Source organism: Heptranchias perlo, chromosome 34 (assembly GCF_035084215.1).
Source record: "Heptranchias perlo isolate sHepPer1 chromosome 34, sHepPer1.hap1, whole genome shotgun sequence".
Lineage (NCBI taxonomy): Eukaryota > Metazoa > Chordata > Chondrichthyes > Hexanchiformes > Hexanchidae > Heptranchias > Heptranchias perlo.
In genome coordinates this window covers 4,546,954-4,565,346 of record NC_090358.1, presented here as the reverse complement: position 1 = coordinate 4,565,346, position 18,393 = coordinate 4,546,954, and the positions used below count along the sequence as shown (strand labels likewise).

The following is an 18,393-nucleotide window of genomic DNA, read 5'->3' as shown; positions in this document are numbered from 1 at the left end:
TGGGTGTGATGGTGATTTCTATTTAAAATGGACACCATCCTGTTTGAAATATCAATTCACCAAAGTGCCTAAATTTAAGATGGAGCCATTATGTAGTGTCCAACATTGTGTGGTTGACTTTTCAGAGACCGTCACCACCTCTAAGAGGACTCTTACCCTCCCCCACCCCCCCACCCTGCAATTATACCAATTCCAAGCTATTTGTTGTGCATGTAAATTTGATGCTTCACACAACAGTTGATGCCTGTTTGTATTAAAAGCTTCCTCTATTTTTTGTTATTGAAAATGTGTCCATAGTTCCCATGGTGCCTCAGTGGATAAATACATAGTGGGTTGTTACAAAGCAATGCAGACCAGAGGTCTCTGGTTTGATTCTTGGTATGCCAGGACACCAATGGGACACCCACTATAACCAGGGTTCCTGTTCCTTATCACTATTTAGTGACCTCTACTGAAAAGTGCACATGTGCTTGTTGGGTGCAGAGAGGACCCAGCTTGGCTGATATGTCGATTGTGTCCCATGCTGACGCTATCCAGGTTCACAACACAAAGAATGGTTACTTGGGCAAAGTACCAGAGGGCTGCCAACACTGCTGGAATTGGCATATTTCAGGAGAGAGGTGGTAAAAATATTGAAAGTCGTTTAGCTCATCTGTAATTATTGTACAAAATTTGATCAAACATTGTAAAAATGTTTTTAAATTTAGATTTAATAGGATTTTAAGTTTTTCCTAAATGAGCAATCGATTTAATTTTGTGTTTAAACAACTTTTTCTTTGGCATATTAGCTTTTGCTTTTTCAGATTAGAAACTGACCTGGTCAAGTTTATTCCTTGTTATATGTTAACTAACCACACTCTATCTGCTTACTAGAACGCCAGAGTACAAAGATCATTGTGTAACAAACTGAAGGGAAATTAGTTGACCTTTTAATATAAATTTTGTTTAGGTAAAGATCAATTTTTAATTCATTTTGTATTGTACTGCTAAAAGTTTCTGCATTTGGAAAAGAAGAGCACTTTTTTCAAATATTAAAACAGCACTGCAGGAAAAACAAAGCAATGAGTGGAACAGGAGGGCTTTTACGAACAGAACAAGAGGACAGAATAGTGTTTGCTTTACAATCCCAATTGAGATTTTTCATTTGCTTGTCATTTCAGCAGACCCATCCGTTACAGAAATTTTTCTGCAAAGTTTTGTGCCATTGCCTACAGTTGAGCTAATGGATGCCAGTGATGAGCATACTTTGCCACGGCTTATAGAGTGTTTGGAACAACGACATAGAATACGTCCCCTGGCAACTGAGGAGTTGAAGAAAACTGGTACGTAATGGGCAAAGCGCAGCAGGTTTTTTTTGTTTAATAGCTTGTCGTCCCCTTAACTTCACTTACAGGAAGGTTCCACAACCTGCAAAAGTATGGTTTGGCAGGACCAGACTTGGCAGGTAACTTTTTATTTGGTATCTTGGTATTGTTCATTGGTGCCAAGAAAAACATGGGTCCCGATTTTAAGGGTGGGTGGGGGGCGGCGGGGCGGAAGAGAGAGAGAGAGAATGGGGTGGCTAGGTCTCATTTGAATAAATTTTCCCAGAGTCCTGGCCAGATCCACTACCTGGTAGGTGGGAGTTCGGCAGTAGAAGGCCACAGCCAGGACAGTCCCTGGGTATTATTTGAGGGGGGTGTGCTCATCTTGGCCTGGCCCACAAGGAAACTTAAAATTAAATTTTTCAAACTTACCTGTTGGGCCTCTTCTTGCCCACGATCCCCCTCCTGACAGGTTTGGCCTGATGGGGATGTCGTCTCTGCTCCCCCTTTCCCACTCAGGCCTCCGACTGAAACTGCAGATCAGGTCTTGATGACATAATCGCGAAAGATCTATATATTTAAAGAAGGACCCTGTTTCATTCCTGCAGGTGTCCCGCTCGTCTGCTCAAAGAAGCAGAGTAAGATTGGGAACTGACAGGAAGGCAGCATGATCAGAGTGGGCAAGTGAATGGCATCATTTTAGCTCCCCTGCCATCTTTTTTTCACCCCTCCCCCACCCCAGGCCCGGATTCCGCCAGGCAGGGGGAATGAGGGCCACAATGTTTGAGATTGGTGAGAACAAGAGAAAGAAGAGCCCAAGACGAAGCTACGGTTTTTCTTTCTCTCTTTCCTTTGCCTCTTTGTGTGTGTGTGTCTCTTTCTCATGTTTAGGAGCAAGTTGTATATAATTTTTTTTTGCTTTAATATTGATCGCTTCAGTGAATGCTATCAAAGGGATGCTTCACGATTGGGACAGTAATTTCATGGCAAAGGAGAATTATATACACGATCAGCAAGAAAAACTGGCAGAAAGGGACCGGTTTATAAATGGACAGAAATCTGAGGTGGACCGGCTAGAGAAGAAAATCAAAACCTTGGAATACAAGGTAATTCTTCTCAGATTTCCAGCATTCACAGCATTTTACTTTTGTAATTCTTTTGTGCCTTTTTCTGTGAACACTGGAGTGTGAGCAGGTGTGTCATGTCTTCACTTGTAGCTGGATCACTACAGCTAGCTTCCTAATACTGTTATTTTTTTTTTAAAAAACAATATATGTCCTTTGGTTTTGTTGGTGCTTGGCTACTCAGCACTTTCGACACCCATTGTTAACATGAGGAGTAAAGATCCTGCTATTCAATGCAAGCAATGTGCCTTAAAATCTGACAACTGAGCATCCCCTACTGCACCAGTGCAACATTTCTGTGTCTCACAGTAGCCATCTCTAAGTTTTGTTATGCACTTCTTCCCAATTGTCCCAATTCTGTGCACGCAGCACTCTTGTAGTTGATTTTCACCTGGCTTGTGTTGTGCTCCAATTCAAACTGAAGACTCAGCCTTGAAGGGGTAGTTCCCCAGCCCACCTTCACAGAAAATGCAGGTCAGGCAGTATCTGCGGAGAGAGAAACAGAGTTAACATTTCAGGTCGATGACCTTTCATCAGAACTCCTGGTCTCAGTTGGACATTGCTGAGATGTTTACTTGCCACTGGTTCCCTGGAATAGGGAGGAGGAAAGTCAGTGAGGGGTTCTGCTCATTTGCTATCCAGTGACCTTTTTTTTAAATGTAGGTGTGGGGACCATGGGTGAGAGACTGCACCTGGCATGGTTATGATGTCTCAGCAGTCAAATAACCTGCTGATACACTCGTGAATCATTTCCCCCTTCTCTTATGCAGGGTGTCTGAGGCCAATCAGCAGAATTACTATCAATCTTGGGGCTTTGCTGGATCAGAGGATCTTGCTGGCTAAGATTGGGGCATCAAACAACTGAGTTTTGAGAGGGGGAAGGTTGCATGGATATTGTGCACCTTGTTGGGACTCGGGTGGTGGGTTTGAACATGTAACATTGGAAAGAGGAAAGCCATAGGGTTTCCAGTAACCCCCTTTATGGATTGGGATAGCTTTGCTTTCTCTTATTGGGTAGTGAGGGAACAGTGCTAATTCTCAGTGCTGTTATTCTACTGTTAGGGAAACTAAATAGAAGTCTGGGTATCTGGATCCTCAGCTCAGCAAATGCTACAGGTTGTGAATGGGTGGGATGCAACAGCCTCTGGGTTGTATTATGAATATTGGTGATCTAGTGGTTTGTGGCAAAATAATCTGGTGTCCGAACAGTAGCAGAAACAGCAAGCTGATGAATGGGGGAATTTTAGAGGTAATTTTTAAGTTTCTGCTCCTAGATTGATATATTGCAAAAAACAGCAAATATCTATGAAGACGACAAGCGGACTTTACAACACGAGTTGGATGAGAGAGACCAAAAGCTGCATCGAGAACTGTCGGACAAACGACGCTTAGAGCAGAGAATGCAAGGAGTGGTGACTGATACAAAGATGAAATGGGAGAAAGAATGCGTGAGTAATTCTGGGTTCTGAATGCTATGAACCGCACATGGTTACAGCTTAATTTTTAAGATGATTTTAAATTTCCCCAGTCTTGGGTATAGCAAAGCTCTTTAATATGAATGTTCCAAAATTTTCCAAAATACTGATGGTTAAAATAATATCTTCCAGAATAATGTCCTTTTTTTAAACAAACTATATCTCCATTCCAACAATATGTAAAACTTAAAAACCTTTTTTCACGTTCATGCTGTTTTCGGAGTCTCTGCACTGAATTGCCATCTTTCATACAGCTCCAATTAACACTAATTCTCGAGGATCTGTGTCTTGTAGTGCAGGAGTGTCCAAATTTTTGACTACTTGTGTTGCTTAGCGTCACTATGGCGCCCCACAGGCCACTTGTAAAGAACAATGTTCCCACTAATGCGCATATAATAAGCCGTTGTTGCTAACCTATATTGGTAATCTGATTAAGGATCTATCCACCAATGAGGCAAGAGCCTGCTTCAAACCTCCACGCCCACAAAATTTAAACAGAATAATCTAGTGAAGAGATATAAATGCAAACAGAATTGAGTTTCCTGGGTTTTATGGGCTGCATGGCCAGGGCTGTTGTATCTTATTCTGGAGTATTCCTGTTTTTAAAAAAAAATCACGCTAAATTGCCTAAAGTAATCGCAAGGTGGATTTATCTTTTTTGCCTTTCTTTTCCTTCCCCCGCAAAAAAAAAAACTGGGCCTAAAACAATCTACAGGAACGTCGTGTTCAAGCCAAGCAACTTGAGATGCAAAACAAGCTTTGGGTGAAAGATGAGAAACTTAAACAGCTAAAAGCAATTGTTGCAGAAACGAAGACTGAGAGGCCCAAGAAACCAGAGAGGACACCAAGGGAAAAGGACAAAGTATTTGTACGATCAGCGTCTCCACCTCCAGTTCCTGTATGTAACAATGAGACACTGCTTAATTTGTTTTACATAACACTTAAATCTGCATGCTATTGGGAAATTAGTGCTTATGTAGGGTGGATGTATTGCATATTTTTAGAATGACATTGGTATTTGTCAAATTAAAGAATTTAATAGGATTGCAAGAATGCTTTTTGTGAAACATTTTTAGCATACCTAGTCAGTAAAATGCCAACTTGTATGGAATCAGTTCAGATAGTTTTAGCCTTCCTTCTGCCGTGGAGTTTATTTTAAAATAGTACTTTGTATCCCTATATTGCTGTATTATATGATGTAGGAGTGATATTGTGGCTTATCTTTTTTACACAAAGTAGATGGGGGTTGAAACTATATTCTAATAATGGGCCCTTTTGTAAGTTGCACTGCACTACTCAATTATTACAAATTATTTATGCCAATTTTGCAAACCTGACCTGGTGACTAATGGTTTTGTTTTTGAGCACTTTTTTAGTATTACCCCATGGTGATCCAAGAGTTCATTTTATTTCCCCATAACAGTTAAGCTTCCCCCTCTTTCACCCTCCCACAAAGTTAGAACCTTTTTGAAAGAGCCATAATTTCACAGACTAATTGGCTCCAAGTAATTTTTAAAAAAAAATGTTAGATAGGAAGAGTGGAAATGCATCTAACAAAATATATCATTCACAGATGTTTTTGATGTTGCATTAATTGCTGTGCTCGTTGTATAGAGCTACCTGTGATACATTCCATAGTAAGCATTTGGATGCTATAATTGGATATAGGGGATTGCTGTAGATTGCTTTTGGATGGATGAGATGGGGATGTGCCAAATAACCTCCTTTATCATGATTTATCCTGTGAGCCTGCATAGTTGTTCATTTTGGTTGCATCTGTTCTTGTAGCTTAGAGTTAGGCCTGGTTGCGACCTGAATGGGAGACTGACTGAGAACACAAGATCTATTGGGCTTAACTGCAAAATAGGACCTGAACAGTTGGGAAGTGTCCTCTAATAGGGTATACACTATTCAAGAAGGGAGGGAGAGAGAAAGCAGGGAACTATAGGCCAGTTAGCCTGACATCTGTTGTCGGGAAAATGCTGGAATCCATTATTAAGGAAGTGGTAACAGGGCACTTAGGAAATCATAATATGATTAGGCAGAGTCAACATGGTTTTATGAAAGGGAAATCATGTTTGACAAATTTATTAGAGTTTGAGTATGTAACTAGCAGGGTAGATAAAGGGGAACTAGTGGATGTAGCATATTTGGATCTTCAAAAGGCATTCGATAAGATACCACATAAAAGGTTGTTGCACAAGATAAGGGCTCATAGGGTTGGGGGTAATATATTAGCATGGATAGAGGATTGGTTAAAGGATAGAAAACAGGTTGGCAGGCTGTAACTAGTAGGGTGCTGCAAGGATTGGTGCTTGGGCCTCAGCTATTTACAATCTAGATTAATGACTTAGATGAAGGGACTGAGTGTAATGTATCCAAGTTTGCTGACTATACAAAGCCAGGTGGGAAAGTAAGCTGTGAGGAAGACAGTCTGCAAAGGGATATAGACAGATTGTGAATGGGTAAGAAGGTGGCAGATGGAGTATAAGGTGAGGAAATTCACTTTGGTAGGAAGAATAGAAAAACTTTTTTTTTAAATGGTGAGAAACTATTAAATGTTGGTGTTCAGAGACTTGGGTGTCCTCATACAAGAAACACAAAAAGTCAGCAGGCATTAAGGAAAGCAAATGGCATGTTGGCCTTTATTGCAAGGGGTTTGGAGTACAAGAGTAAAGAAGTCTTACTGCAGTTGTACAGGACTTTAGTGAGACCTCACCTGGAGTACTGCATACAGTTTTGGTCTCCTTATTTTAGGGAGGATATACTTGCCTTGGAGTCGGTACAACGAAGGTTCACTAGATTAATTCCTGGGATGAGAGGGTTGTCCTATGAAGAGAGGTTGAGTAGAATGGGCCTATACTCTCTGGAGTTTAGAAGAATGAGCGGTGATCTCATTGAAACATATAAGATTCTGAGGGGGCTTGACAGGGTAGATGCTGAGATTGTTTCCCCTGGCTAGAGAGTCTAGAACTGGGGACATAGTCGCAGGATAAGGGGTTGGCCATTCAAGACTGAAATGAGGAGGAATTTCTTCATGCAGAGGTTTGTAAATCTTCAGAATTCTGTACTCCTTAGGGCTGTGGATGCTGAGTCATTGAATATATTCAAGGTTGCAATGGATAGATTTTTGAACTCTAGCGGAATCAAGGGATATGGGGATCTGGCGGGAAAGTGAAGTTGAGGTCAAAGAGCAGCCATGATCTGATTGAATGGCGGAGCAGGCTCGTGGGGTCATATGACCTACCCCTGCTCCTATTTCTTATGTTCTTATCACGAGGGACAAAGCGAGAGTACTGGATGAGCAAAAATTTCCACCACCTAAATATTGGGAAGACTGAAGCCATTGTCTTTGGTCCCCACTGCGAACTCCGTTCCCTAGCCACGAAATCCATCCCCCTCCCTGGTGTCTGAGGCTGAACCAGACGGTTCGCAACCTTGACATCTTATTTGTCCCCGAGATGAGCTTCTGACCACATATCCGCTCCATCACCAAGACTGCCTACTTCCACCACCTGTAGCATCACCCGTCTCCGCCCCTGCCTCAGCTCATCTGCTGCTGAAACCCTTATCCATGCCTTTTTTACCTCCAGACTGGACTATTCCAATGGTCTCCTGGCCAGCCTCCCATCTTCCACCCTCCAAAAATTGCTCATCCAAAACTCTGTTGCCTGTGTCCTAACTCGCCCCAAGTCCTGTTCTCCCATCACCCTTGTGCTTGCTGACCTACGTTTGGCTCCTGGTCCAGGAACACCTTGTTTTTAAAATTCTCATCCTTGTTTTCAAATCCCTCCATGGCCTCACCCCTCCCTATCTCTAACCTCCTCCAGCCCTACAACCCTCAGAGATCTCTGTGCTCCTCCAGTTCTTGCCTCTTGCATGTCCCCAATTTTAATTGCTCCACCGTTGGCGGCCGTGCCTTCAGTTGCCTAGGCCCTAAGCTCTGGAATTCTCTCTCTCTCTCTCTCTCTCTCTCTCTCTCTCTCTCTCTCTCTCTCTCTCTCTCTCTCTCTCTCTCTCACTGATGATTCTTAAAAACTACCTCTTTGACCAAGCTTTTGGTCATCTGTCCTATGTGGCTCGGTGTGAAATTTTGTTTGATAACGCTGCTGTGAAGTGCCTTGGGACATCTTACTACGCTAAATGCACGTTGTAGTAGTAGAACTCCTGAGCACTGCAGGCGCTAGTGACCATCTTCCACATGGAAGGGAGGAGGGGAGAAAGGATGTCAGGAACTTGCCCGTATTGTTGGGTTGGTTTAAAATTGTTGCATGCCATAGATGTCAAGTGGTTATTTGCTTAAATAATGTCCCCTAGGCAGTTATAGTAATACCATGAGATAAATGCACAGGACAACTTTACTAGAATGTATTCTATATTAAGGATATTAACTGCCGTGTTTTATTGTCTCTAATAGTTTATAGTTATCTTGCATACTTTTACATTCAAGTAAGATTTTCTATTTGAGGGAGACAAAACCTAGGTTTAAAACTGTCTTCAAATTTTGCAATAACTATCACCCTATGTCTACTCCACAGCTCCTTGTTAGCAATCCTGGTAGCTATCTTTGTACATGTCTCTGCAGCACTCAACCCTGTACCTTACAATGGAAATGAGATTCTGCCTGAGATCTCTAGGGGAGCATGATTTCATTAAGACGATTGTACTCTTTACACAGCAAAAATCATTCAAGAAAAATTGTGCATTAAAATCTGGGACGGTAAACTGGTAAGGTAAAATGTGCAGTTTTAGAAAAGTCATCAGTCATACCTGTAGATATTGGCACACGAGAGGAAAAATGCAAGTGGAATTTTTCCATATTCATTTCCAAATTTTCTACCCTGGAGTTGTATCTGCAAAATCAGTATGTTTAGAAAAACAATGTCCGATTCTAAGAGATGACAACTCCAGTGGCTGCTGGGAAGTGCACGTGTGGCTGTCTCAGGTTAAGATCGAGGTTTGGCAGTGGTGCTGTCCACAGTCATATAACCTGACACCTGTAGTCTTGGGTCCCACATGAAGAATGGTACTCAGATGAGGTACCAGAGGGTAACTTTTAAGAGAGGATAAGAACGGGAAGAAAAATAGAGAACAGGCATTACTGTCGTTAGTAGCTGTTACGTTACATAGTGGGAGAAAGCTGATCATTGTATGTAAAAAATGGTTTAGACATTGCATGCTCTCTTCTAATTTTTCATCCTATTTCCATAGTTTCCTGGTAACACTGTACCACCCCTACCCATTACCCAGCACGGCCCAGTATCTGGGCCGCAGCTGCATAGGCGCTCTAACTCCTGCAGCAGCATCTCTGTGGCCTCTTGCGTCTCCGAATGGGAGCAGAAAACTCCAGACCGGAACAGACATGGTAGTGTACCGCCTAAGAATAAGCATAGACTGTTGGAGACTCCACAAGTTAGGGACTCCACTTTCCGAGAGAGAAGGCAGGGAGTGAACAAGTTGGGCGGCTGCAAAATCAACAGCTATAGAAGAGAAACCGAAGTAGACCGGGATGGACCCCAGAGGGTTAGTGAAGCACTTTGCAATGGGAGAAAAAGATTGTGCATACAGTGATTTGCAAAAAAAAACACTTGCATATAGCACTTCCTCTAAGTGTCACACTTACTATATATGCAACTATTTTTCCATGACACGTTGATAACACTGATTGTTATAAAACATCGTAATCTCAGACTCTGGAATATGTCATGGCAGGTCTACTAAGTTGTATTTATCTACCTTGCATTAAAAATCTTGCTTGTACACACTTCCTGTCAATTGCGTCCATATTTATAATGGAAACTGCCTATGTAAACACTTCATGCTGTAATTGCACTCTTGCACAGTGGAGATGCTGCAGTGCCAACCACTGGCAGGGGGATGTCTTTACAATGTGACAAGTTTACATGAGCAGTTTCCATTATAAATGTGGACATAGGAATTTATTATAGAAATAAGTTGACTGTGTGCAGATGTAAGATTTTTAATATACACACCAATATCTATTTAGTATATCTCCCATGTTGTAGTGAATGGGAATTACTATCATTAGTAACATGTTAACTGGGGAGAAAGCTGATCGTGGTTTGTTAAACTGGTTTGAACGTTGCATTTTGTTCTTAAATCAATGGAAATTGAATAATTTGCTAGTAACTGTACCATCACTGCATTGGTGTGTTAATGTGTGATGGAGTAAGTGACATTTACAGGAAGTGTGTGCTATACATGAAACTTTTAATTCATAGTTATTTTCTGGTTGTCTAGCCAGATACACACAATATGAGTCATGGCTCAACTTTGCAGCCACCTAAAATGATTTGTGGGAGTGGAAAAGAAATTTGTTCTGTCATTTGCAGAAGAGAGTTAGCTTCATTGCTGGCCATTATCATCCACAGGATGTTTATTACATTCTTTTGCATGCCATACTATGTACTATGCCACACTATGGTTGAGCTGCTCCTTGCTGGAAGAAGCCATGTCTGGTTGCCTGTTCTGTTCAGAAATCAAGAGTATTCATTATTGAAAATGGTTCACTGGGTACAACTATACTTAACATTTTTCTTCTAATTATCAGTTAATAGCTAATGAGCACTTTCAAGAAACAACTGCAACTGCAATTTTTAAACTGAGTATCCTGCTTCCTAGCCTTTGTATAGTTAACTTAACACTTTTATGTCGGGTCCACTCACCTCCCGTGCGAATCGTATAATTTTTAGTGATTAAGTCCAGCTCAACTTAACTAATCAAAATGTATTTGGGGAGTTTTGTAAATAAGGCATGTCTATTATGTGTTATTAATGCTAAGTTTAACTAAGAAAGAAAGTTTGAAGCTACTGAATGTGGGGCAAGTGCTAAATGTTATACAGAGAATGTCTAAACTTGACTATAGGTTATTGGTATAGACAACAGGCAACCTGTGGCGCTGCTTATGTATTCTGCTTATGTTTTGTGTTTTCAGTTTTAATCGCCATGATTGTCAAATTTGGAGTTGTGCTTCACCTGTGCAACTCTTAATGCTCCAAGGCACAGATAACTGTTAAAAGGCCTCAGCAGTCTCTAATTTAATTCTTTAAGTTGGCTGCTGTGTTTGGATTGAAGATGCCTTTTAAAGTTTTTAATTGGACATGAGCAATGGAAGAGGCTTGCTTAGGCTTACTCCTATCAACATCTGTATATCTATACAGATGTGTACATTTGAAGTCTGTTCACATCAGTGCTGAATAGATTTTTGCTTCTGCTGTAGATGCTGTGTAGCAAATACTTTGTTTTGCAATTCTTGTATATCCACACATTTTATTTCATTTTTAAAAGGGATGGTTTCATTTTTAATATCTTCTGCACACTAGCAGCTATTTCTTGGGTCAGGTGAACAACAGTAAGGGGCAATTACTAACACCTTGGGCCAGCTAGCACTGTTGGCCTCAAGCTCTGGTGGTTACTCTGTTCCTTTGTGGTATAACGATTGGTGCACGATTGTGTGAAGATGGAGTTGTGGCTCCTTCCACCCCTGGGGAAGGGGAATGTGGGTGCATAAGACGAGACTAGGTGCGGGGGGGAGGAAGAGGAGAAAAAATAAAGTCCTATTGGGTATTCTGATCTGTATCACAGATGCGTTTAATAATAAACACACTCTGTTCCACGTGCAATTAAATATGTAGTTTCTTCTGAAGAATTTGAAGACTGTTACCTGATGCTACGTGTGTGTTTTCACAGTGGAACCAATTTTAATATTCAGTAAAATTCTAAGACGTTTCCAAGCCGCCTATTTTGTGGTGTGATTAGATGGAGTTATTTAGTAATGTAATCTATTCTGAACGATGCCATGCCTCCTTACCTCAGACTGTATTGACCTCAAGGTACATGCCAGACATGGAGTTGCTTTTTCTTGCTCTCTTTTCCCCTTCCTTTCATGGATGGCTCAGTTGGCAAAGGGCAAGGTGCAGTTCTCTACCATGCAAAGCAGAAGGTGTCGGGTTGGATTCCTAGTCTGTGCTAGTTAGTTGGAGACACAGTAGCAGCATTAAAATTGTCCTTAATGCCTCTTGAGCGCGGAAGAGGAAAATCATCAGAGGTTCTTTCTCCTGATTGTTATCCAGTGATCCTTGTTGGAAAATTATTGAGACATCAGGTGAGAACAGGCTTGGACTCTGCTGTGATTCTACCATGGTGGAATTGGCTGGTGACATTTTTAGGTTTGTGCATGAAGAATGGGCACTGGGGCAAGCTGCTGGTGGGTGACTGGTGCGTATGGACCAATATCCCACCAACGAGCCACACCTTGAGGTGAGAAGCAAATTGGAAGGAAGAGTTGATACATGAAGAGAATGGCCAGGCTGTACTTTTAATTCTTGGAACAGTAAAGATGTGGCTAGTGTGCTTAAGTGGAGCAGAAAAACCCAGTGATTTGATGCAAGACTTGTTGAAGAATGATGCCTATCTAAGATGTGTGGGTATATAGTTTTATTTCTTAGGCTTATAGGCTTCAGCTTTTAAATAATGCTGATTAGAAATCGGTTAGTTACATGTCAATTTCTTTCAAAGAAAAGAATAGTGATGTCACTAGCCAGCATGCAAGTGCAATTTTGACACCAATGACATGTTTAACTTGAGCAACTTTTCACTCTGGCCAATGAGCTAAATAAAATACATGTGATCAGACTCTGGTCAAATACTAGAGTGTTTAATGCTGAGACAGCCGTGTGAATTTAATATTTAGTGCCCTGAATACACTTTCACTGACCAATCACTTCTCAAAACAGGACATTGCTTATTTACAAATTTTTGCTAAATTGAATAAATGTATGCATGTTACAATTATCTCTAACATTATAAATTATAAGGAAGGTTAATGAAACAGTTTTTCCTTTTGGGTGACTAACCGTGTTTCCTTTGTGACTTAACCTAATTCACTTGTGAACTAAAGATCCTGTTTCCTTGCCCTCCAATGCATGTTAAGCACTTTCATTATATGATGGTTGTGAATGATGCCAAAAGGAGAAAAAGAAACTGTTTGAATACCTGCTATTCCTCCTTTATCTTCCTTCATGCATAAGCAAAAGCTTGTAGCCCAGAGATTACAAAAAAGGGGATTTGAGAGTTTCACAGTGTGAGGAGCATGATTCTTAGCATGTACTGATAACCTAAACTGCTTTCATCTCGCTCTTTGTTTAACTATAAATTCTGTTATTCTAACCTTTGGAGATGTGCATGTTTGTTTGTTCTAAATATGTACTTGTTTTTTTGGCACAAATACAATTGGAAATGTAAAGTTGGGTAACGAGGTCTGTCTGCATGTGTATATATAGCTACTAAATGTCTTAAGGTCTTGTAGCATGGTTCCTCTGCCTATACTTTTTCATGTGGTAGCATTACTGTGCTTGAGAGAGCCTTGTTCTGCTTTTGGTGCATGGTGGCTTGCTTTGCGTAACAGTGAAGGGTCCTTTTCCTAACTTGCAGTTGGCTATTAACATAACCTAGCTGAAGTATTTTCAAGCTGGTTAACCAAACAATTGATTTGGGGTAAAGGTGTATTCTAAATTCAATAATTCATTATGTTGCAGTTTTACCATGGTATTTGCAGTTTGCAAATGAAATCGGAAAACAGTGCTTAAAAAAAGTATTCTGACACTCCTAATCTATTAACATGCAGCTGTACCATTCTGGTTCTTGCCAGATTATTTTCTAGCAAAGCATAGGTTTTAAACTAAAATATATGTTTAATTGTTCTTAATAAGACCAATGTGATTTGGAAGCAAAGAATACTGCTGATAAGCTGTTTTCCTTTTGAATTATTTTTGCTCAATCGAATCTGTTCTTTAAGGGATCCTCTAATTAGGAATCTCTGATTACAATTTCTGTTGATTACTGTTTCAATCTGCTTAGAATGCACCACCTGTTCGCCTACGCCACAGACGGTCACGCTCAGCGGGTGGGGAACGATGGGTAGACCATAAGCCAGTTGGTAGCGTGGAAATAGACACTGTCCTACAGCCACGCATTCCCAATGCCATCACGATGGCAGTGCCAAATGAAAGAGCTCTGGCTAAGTGTGACAAGTACATTTTGACACACCAGCAGCTTGCATCGGATGGGGAGATTGAGACCAAGCTCATCAAGGTAATGAACAACATTGCAGAGAAATCCAAGTAAACCAATAAAGCTTAATGTGCTATAATTCTTGATTTAGAATGCCTACTTTACCAAACTATTCATGTGTTGTTAGCCTTTCTAGTTTTTACTTCAAAATAACGTGTTCAGATAAGTTTGTAGGTAAAAGTGATAATGATTTGAGTGTTGAGACTGGCAATTGTTTTGGATCCAATTTTCTTAAATACATAATATAAAACGTACCTTTTTTTTGAAACATTTTCTTGTAGTAAATTGTAATTGAAACTTCAGTGTGTTGCCTCGATGATCAGTGCATCATTTTTTCATAGGGAGAAGTATTCAAGACTAGGGGCGGTGGGCAGTCTGTCCAGTTTACAGATATTGAGAGACTGAAGCAAGAGTCACCGGCAGGTACAAGGTATGTATTGTGGAGCAGTGTTTAATTATCAATTAATTCTGCTCACAATGATTCTTAAAATGAGTTTTGAGAGATTAGCTTAAATTTGCATGCACATATTTAGTTGTGGGGAGAGTGATGTAAGCCCACTTAATGCCCAACAACATGTCTTATTAAAATATCTCTAGTTAAAACTTTGACTGGAGTACAATGCCTTATCTTTAATATGTTTGGGAACGTCCTAGGCAAGTGCAAACCCATTTGTAACTTGTGCGAGAACTGCGTAATGCGCATGTTTGTATTTGTCCTTAGCAAGAGAATATGTAAATAATGTTACTTGCCTTAATATTTTTATCTCGTCATTTATTAGAAAACGTAGGTCTTCGCAATCAGCACCTCCTCAACAAGAGGAGACAACAGAATCTGAATGGACAGATGTGGAGACGAGGGTAAGGACATGTATTTTTAACATTAAAGATTAAGTGGAGGGGAGCTTTTTCAACTATTCCTCCCAATTCCACTGCTAATTTTTGACAGTTTGTTATAAATGCTAACATGAATAAGACCACGAACATTGCACTCTTTCCACTTGTGACTTTGTTTTTCAGTGTTCTGTTGCTGTAGAAATGAAGGCAGGAAGCAACCTTGGACCTGGATATCAGCATCATGCTCAACCAAAGTATGTCTTCTATTCTAGTTTACTTTCATTTCCCATGATGAATTTTATTCAGATTGTCTTGGCACTTGTTTAAATGCAATTCCAGTTTGAGATGGTCAGCAAATTATCACAGTGGGTGGAGCTCTAGTTCCTCGGTCGCCTGCAGAATGACCCACACTGTGCGTTTCCCTCAAGAGTTCAGACCTCTAGAAGGAATGGTCTAGCTGCAGAGTCTTCAACCTTTTTGCCCATTTGGCAAAGAATCCAGCCTGCTCAGCCAATTGGGGGGGTCAGAGGTGGCTTTTTGCTACCAGTGGCAGCTCTCCGGGGTCGTGGGTGGGATACTTTAAACAAAAAAAAAACCCTTCCTCTTCACTGCTGAATGATTTACGTCAGATGCCATCTTAATTTTTTTTTCTCCCTTCATTTCCAGACGCAGAAAACCGTAATGCCAAATACCATGTTCAAACTTCCTTCAACAGATTTAACCCTCAAGCAATTTGGACAGTTCAAACACTACAGGGTAGATAATGCTATGCAAAATTAGGGTGGATGAGGTGAATGTGATATCAACAATGCTGTAAACATTTGAATTTGAACAATAGTAACTTTGCTGGCTTGTTATGTATATATTTGATATTCTGGTGCCTTTTCATTGCACCCCACAAATTATGTATTTTACTTTGCATGAGCACTGTGCTCTTGTTGCATGTGGATACAATTTTATACCTTGCCCATGTAGATTTAATCATGATCTTTTGTTGTGACTTTTGAACAAATGATCAGTATCACTGAAAGAACTTGCATTCATGTAGAATGGCTGTAATTTCATAAGAGCATTTAGGAAATCCTACTTTTAAACTGCAGCATCCTATAATGACATTTGTGCTAGTTGTCTATTTTTTAAAAATAGGGTTAATGCCTGCCATATATATATATATTAAAAAAATCTACATTGATCACCCAGCCCTGAATAAACCCTGGCGTCACGCATGTTTTGAGCTGCTGCTATTGTTCAGTTGAGACGATGCACTTTAGAACCCCTTTTGTATGTTTGTAAATGCATGTCAGCATCACGGCAACATCGTTCTGTACTTTGTACTATAAGCTTTTTGTAAGACATAATAATTTTGTTAGAATTTACTTGGGCTGTACATCGTAACCAGTTAAACTAATAGATTTTTGCTTTAACATGTTTTAATCTGAAATCCATTTGTAAGTGAGTATTTTATTTACATGTACTTTCCACTGTGCAAAATATAAATAGCAAATTCATTTTTGATTAAAATTGTTGATACAGTAATATGCAGAGTTGTTTTGTACACGTGTATCTCTAGAATCCTTCCACTTCAGGTTGGGCAGAGCAGAAAACGTCTGCTGTTTACATTTAGTGTTTGAAGAGTTTTTTTAAAAGGAGTGCAGTTTTTTTGGACTCGTAGTTTGCACTGTCAATGGGTGAAAAGTACACGTGTTGCCTCTTGCTGCACCACATGCTCCCTGGTCTGGGTGCATGCAGCTGCAGTGTGCTCAAAGCAAAACCTTTTAAGAAACTTTTGTTCTGCAAATTGTTGGTATAATGCCTAACTGCATCAGTGCCAACTGGATGCATACAGCTTCTAGTTATATGCAACTCTAAATTCATAATGTGCTGCCATCTTTGTTAAACCAGCATTGGATATTGAAATATCTGATTTTTATCTTTTGTGAACTTGAAATGATTTGGGCTACTTTTTTGATAATTGCCGGACTTCATTATGTTTGACACTTACGGTTGAGAAAGGCATGGATGTTAGGGAACTTGGGGAAATAAATAGTGATGTCTTGAGGAGTGTACGTATTAGAGAGGGAGGTGCTGGAAGTCTTAACGCACATCAAGGAAGATAAATCTCCGGGACCTGATGAAATGTATCCCAGGACGTTATGGGAGGTTAGGGAGGAAATTGCGGGTCCCCTAGCAGAGATATTTGAATCATCGACAGCTACAGGTGAGGTGCCTGAAGATTGGAGGGTAGCAAATGTTGTGCCTTTGTTTAAGAAGGCCGGCAGGGAAAAGCCTGGGAACTACAGACCGGTGAGCCTGACATCTATAGTGGGTAAGTTGTTAGAGGGTATTCTGAGAGACAGGATCTACAGGCATTTGGAGAGGCAGGGACTGATTAGGAACAGTCAGCATGGTTTTGTGAGAGGAAAATCATATCTCACGAATTTGATTGAGTTTTTTGAAGGGGTAACCAAGTTAGATGAGGGCTGTGCAGTAAACGTGGTCTACATGGACTTTAGCAAAGCCTTTGACAAGGTACCGCATGGTAGGTTGTTACATAAGGTTAAATCTCACGGGATCCAAGGTGAGGTAGCCAACTGGATACAAAATTGGCTTGACGACAGAAGACAGAGGGTGGTTGTAGAGGGTTGTTTTTCAAACTGGAGGCCTGTGACCAGCGGTGTGCTTCAGGGATCGGTGCTGGGTCCGCTGTTATTTGTTATTTATATTAATGATTTGGATGAGAATTTAGGAGGTATGGTTAGTAAGTTTGCAGATGACACCAAGATTGGTGGCATTGTGGACAGTGAAGAAGGTTATCTAGGATTGCAACGGGATCTTGATAAATTGGGCCAGTGGGCCGATGAATGGCAGATGGAGTTTAATTTAGATAAATGTGAGGTGATGCATTTTGGTAGATCGAATCGGGCCAGGACCTACTCCGTTAATGGTAGGGCGTTGGGGAGAGTTATAGAACAGAGATCTAGGAGTACAGGTTCATAGATCCTTGAAAGTGGAGTCACAGGTGGATAGGGTGGTGAAGAAGGCATTCGGCATGCTTGGTTTCATTGGTCAGAGCATTGAATACAGGAGTTGGGATGTCTTGTTGAAGTTGTACAAGACATTATTAAGGCCACACTTGGAATACTGTGTACAGTTCTGGTCACCCTATTATAGAAAGGATATTATTAAACTAGAAAGAGTGCAGAAAAGATTTACTAGGATGCTACCGGGATTTGATGGTTTGACTTATAGGGAGAGGTTGGATAGACTCAGACTTTTTTCCCTGGAGAGGAGGAGGTTTAGGGGTGATCTTATAGAAGTCTATAAAATAATGAGGGGTATAGATAAGGTAGATAGTCAAAATCTTTTCCCAAAGGTAGGGGAGTCTATAACGAGGGGGCATAGATTTAAGGTGAGAGGGGAGAGATACAAAAGGGTCCAGAGGGGCAATTTTTTCACTCAAAGGGTGGTGAGTGTCTGGAATGAGCTGCCAGAGGCAGTAGTAGAGGCGGGTACAATTTTGTCTTTTAAAAAGCATTTGGACAGTTACATGGGTAAGATGGGTAT

At 40.6% G+C, this 18,393-nt stretch overlaps 1 protein-coding gene and 1 long non-coding RNA gene across 11 annotated transcripts in view; one reads left to right on the top strand and one right to left on the bottom strand.

Annotated features, from left to right (window-relative positions):
* Nucleotides 1-16,365, top strand: part of kif23 (kinesin family member 23) — a 36,460-nt gene extending 20,095 nt beyond the window's left edge. For 2 of the 10 annotated variants that reach the window (XM_067971325.1, XM_067971323.1), the window contains 10 exons: nucleotides 1,164-1,322; nucleotides 2,244-2,410; nucleotides 3,703-3,876; nucleotides 4,619-4,801; nucleotides 9,115-9,426; nucleotides 13,783-14,016; nucleotides 14,337-14,425; nucleotides 14,775-14,853; nucleotides 15,013-15,083; nucleotides 15,496-16,365. In XM_067971325.1, coding sequence (XP_067827426.1) covers nucleotides 1,164-1,322; nucleotides 2,244-2,410; nucleotides 3,703-3,876; nucleotides 4,619-4,801; nucleotides 9,115-9,426; nucleotides 13,783-14,016; nucleotides 14,337-14,425; nucleotides 14,775-14,853; nucleotides 15,013-15,083; nucleotides 15,496-15,511 — 1,484 coding nt within the window. In that variant the 3' untranslated portion in view covers nucleotides 15,512-16,365. Of the gene's footprint in view, nucleotides 1-1,160; nucleotides 1,323-2,243; nucleotides 2,411-3,702; nucleotides 3,877-4,618; nucleotides 4,802-9,114; nucleotides 9,427-13,782; nucleotides 14,017-14,336; nucleotides 14,426-14,774; nucleotides 14,854-15,012; nucleotides 15,084-15,495 lie in introns of all 10 variants that reach the window. The other 8 variants (XM_067971324.1, XM_067971322.1, XM_067971329.1 and 5 more) reach the window with 6 other exon arrangements.
* On the bottom strand, nucleotides 199-11,997 carry LOC137301723 (uncharacterized). Its single transcript, XR_010958341.1, has 3 exons — nucleotides 11,735-11,997; nucleotides 8,674-8,956; nucleotides 199-2,914 (listed from the first exon to the last, which is right to left on the bottom strand). It is a non-coding gene; the product is annotated as an uncharacterized lncRNA (long non-coding RNA).
* Nucleotides 16,366-18,393: the final 2,028 nt, after the last annotated feature.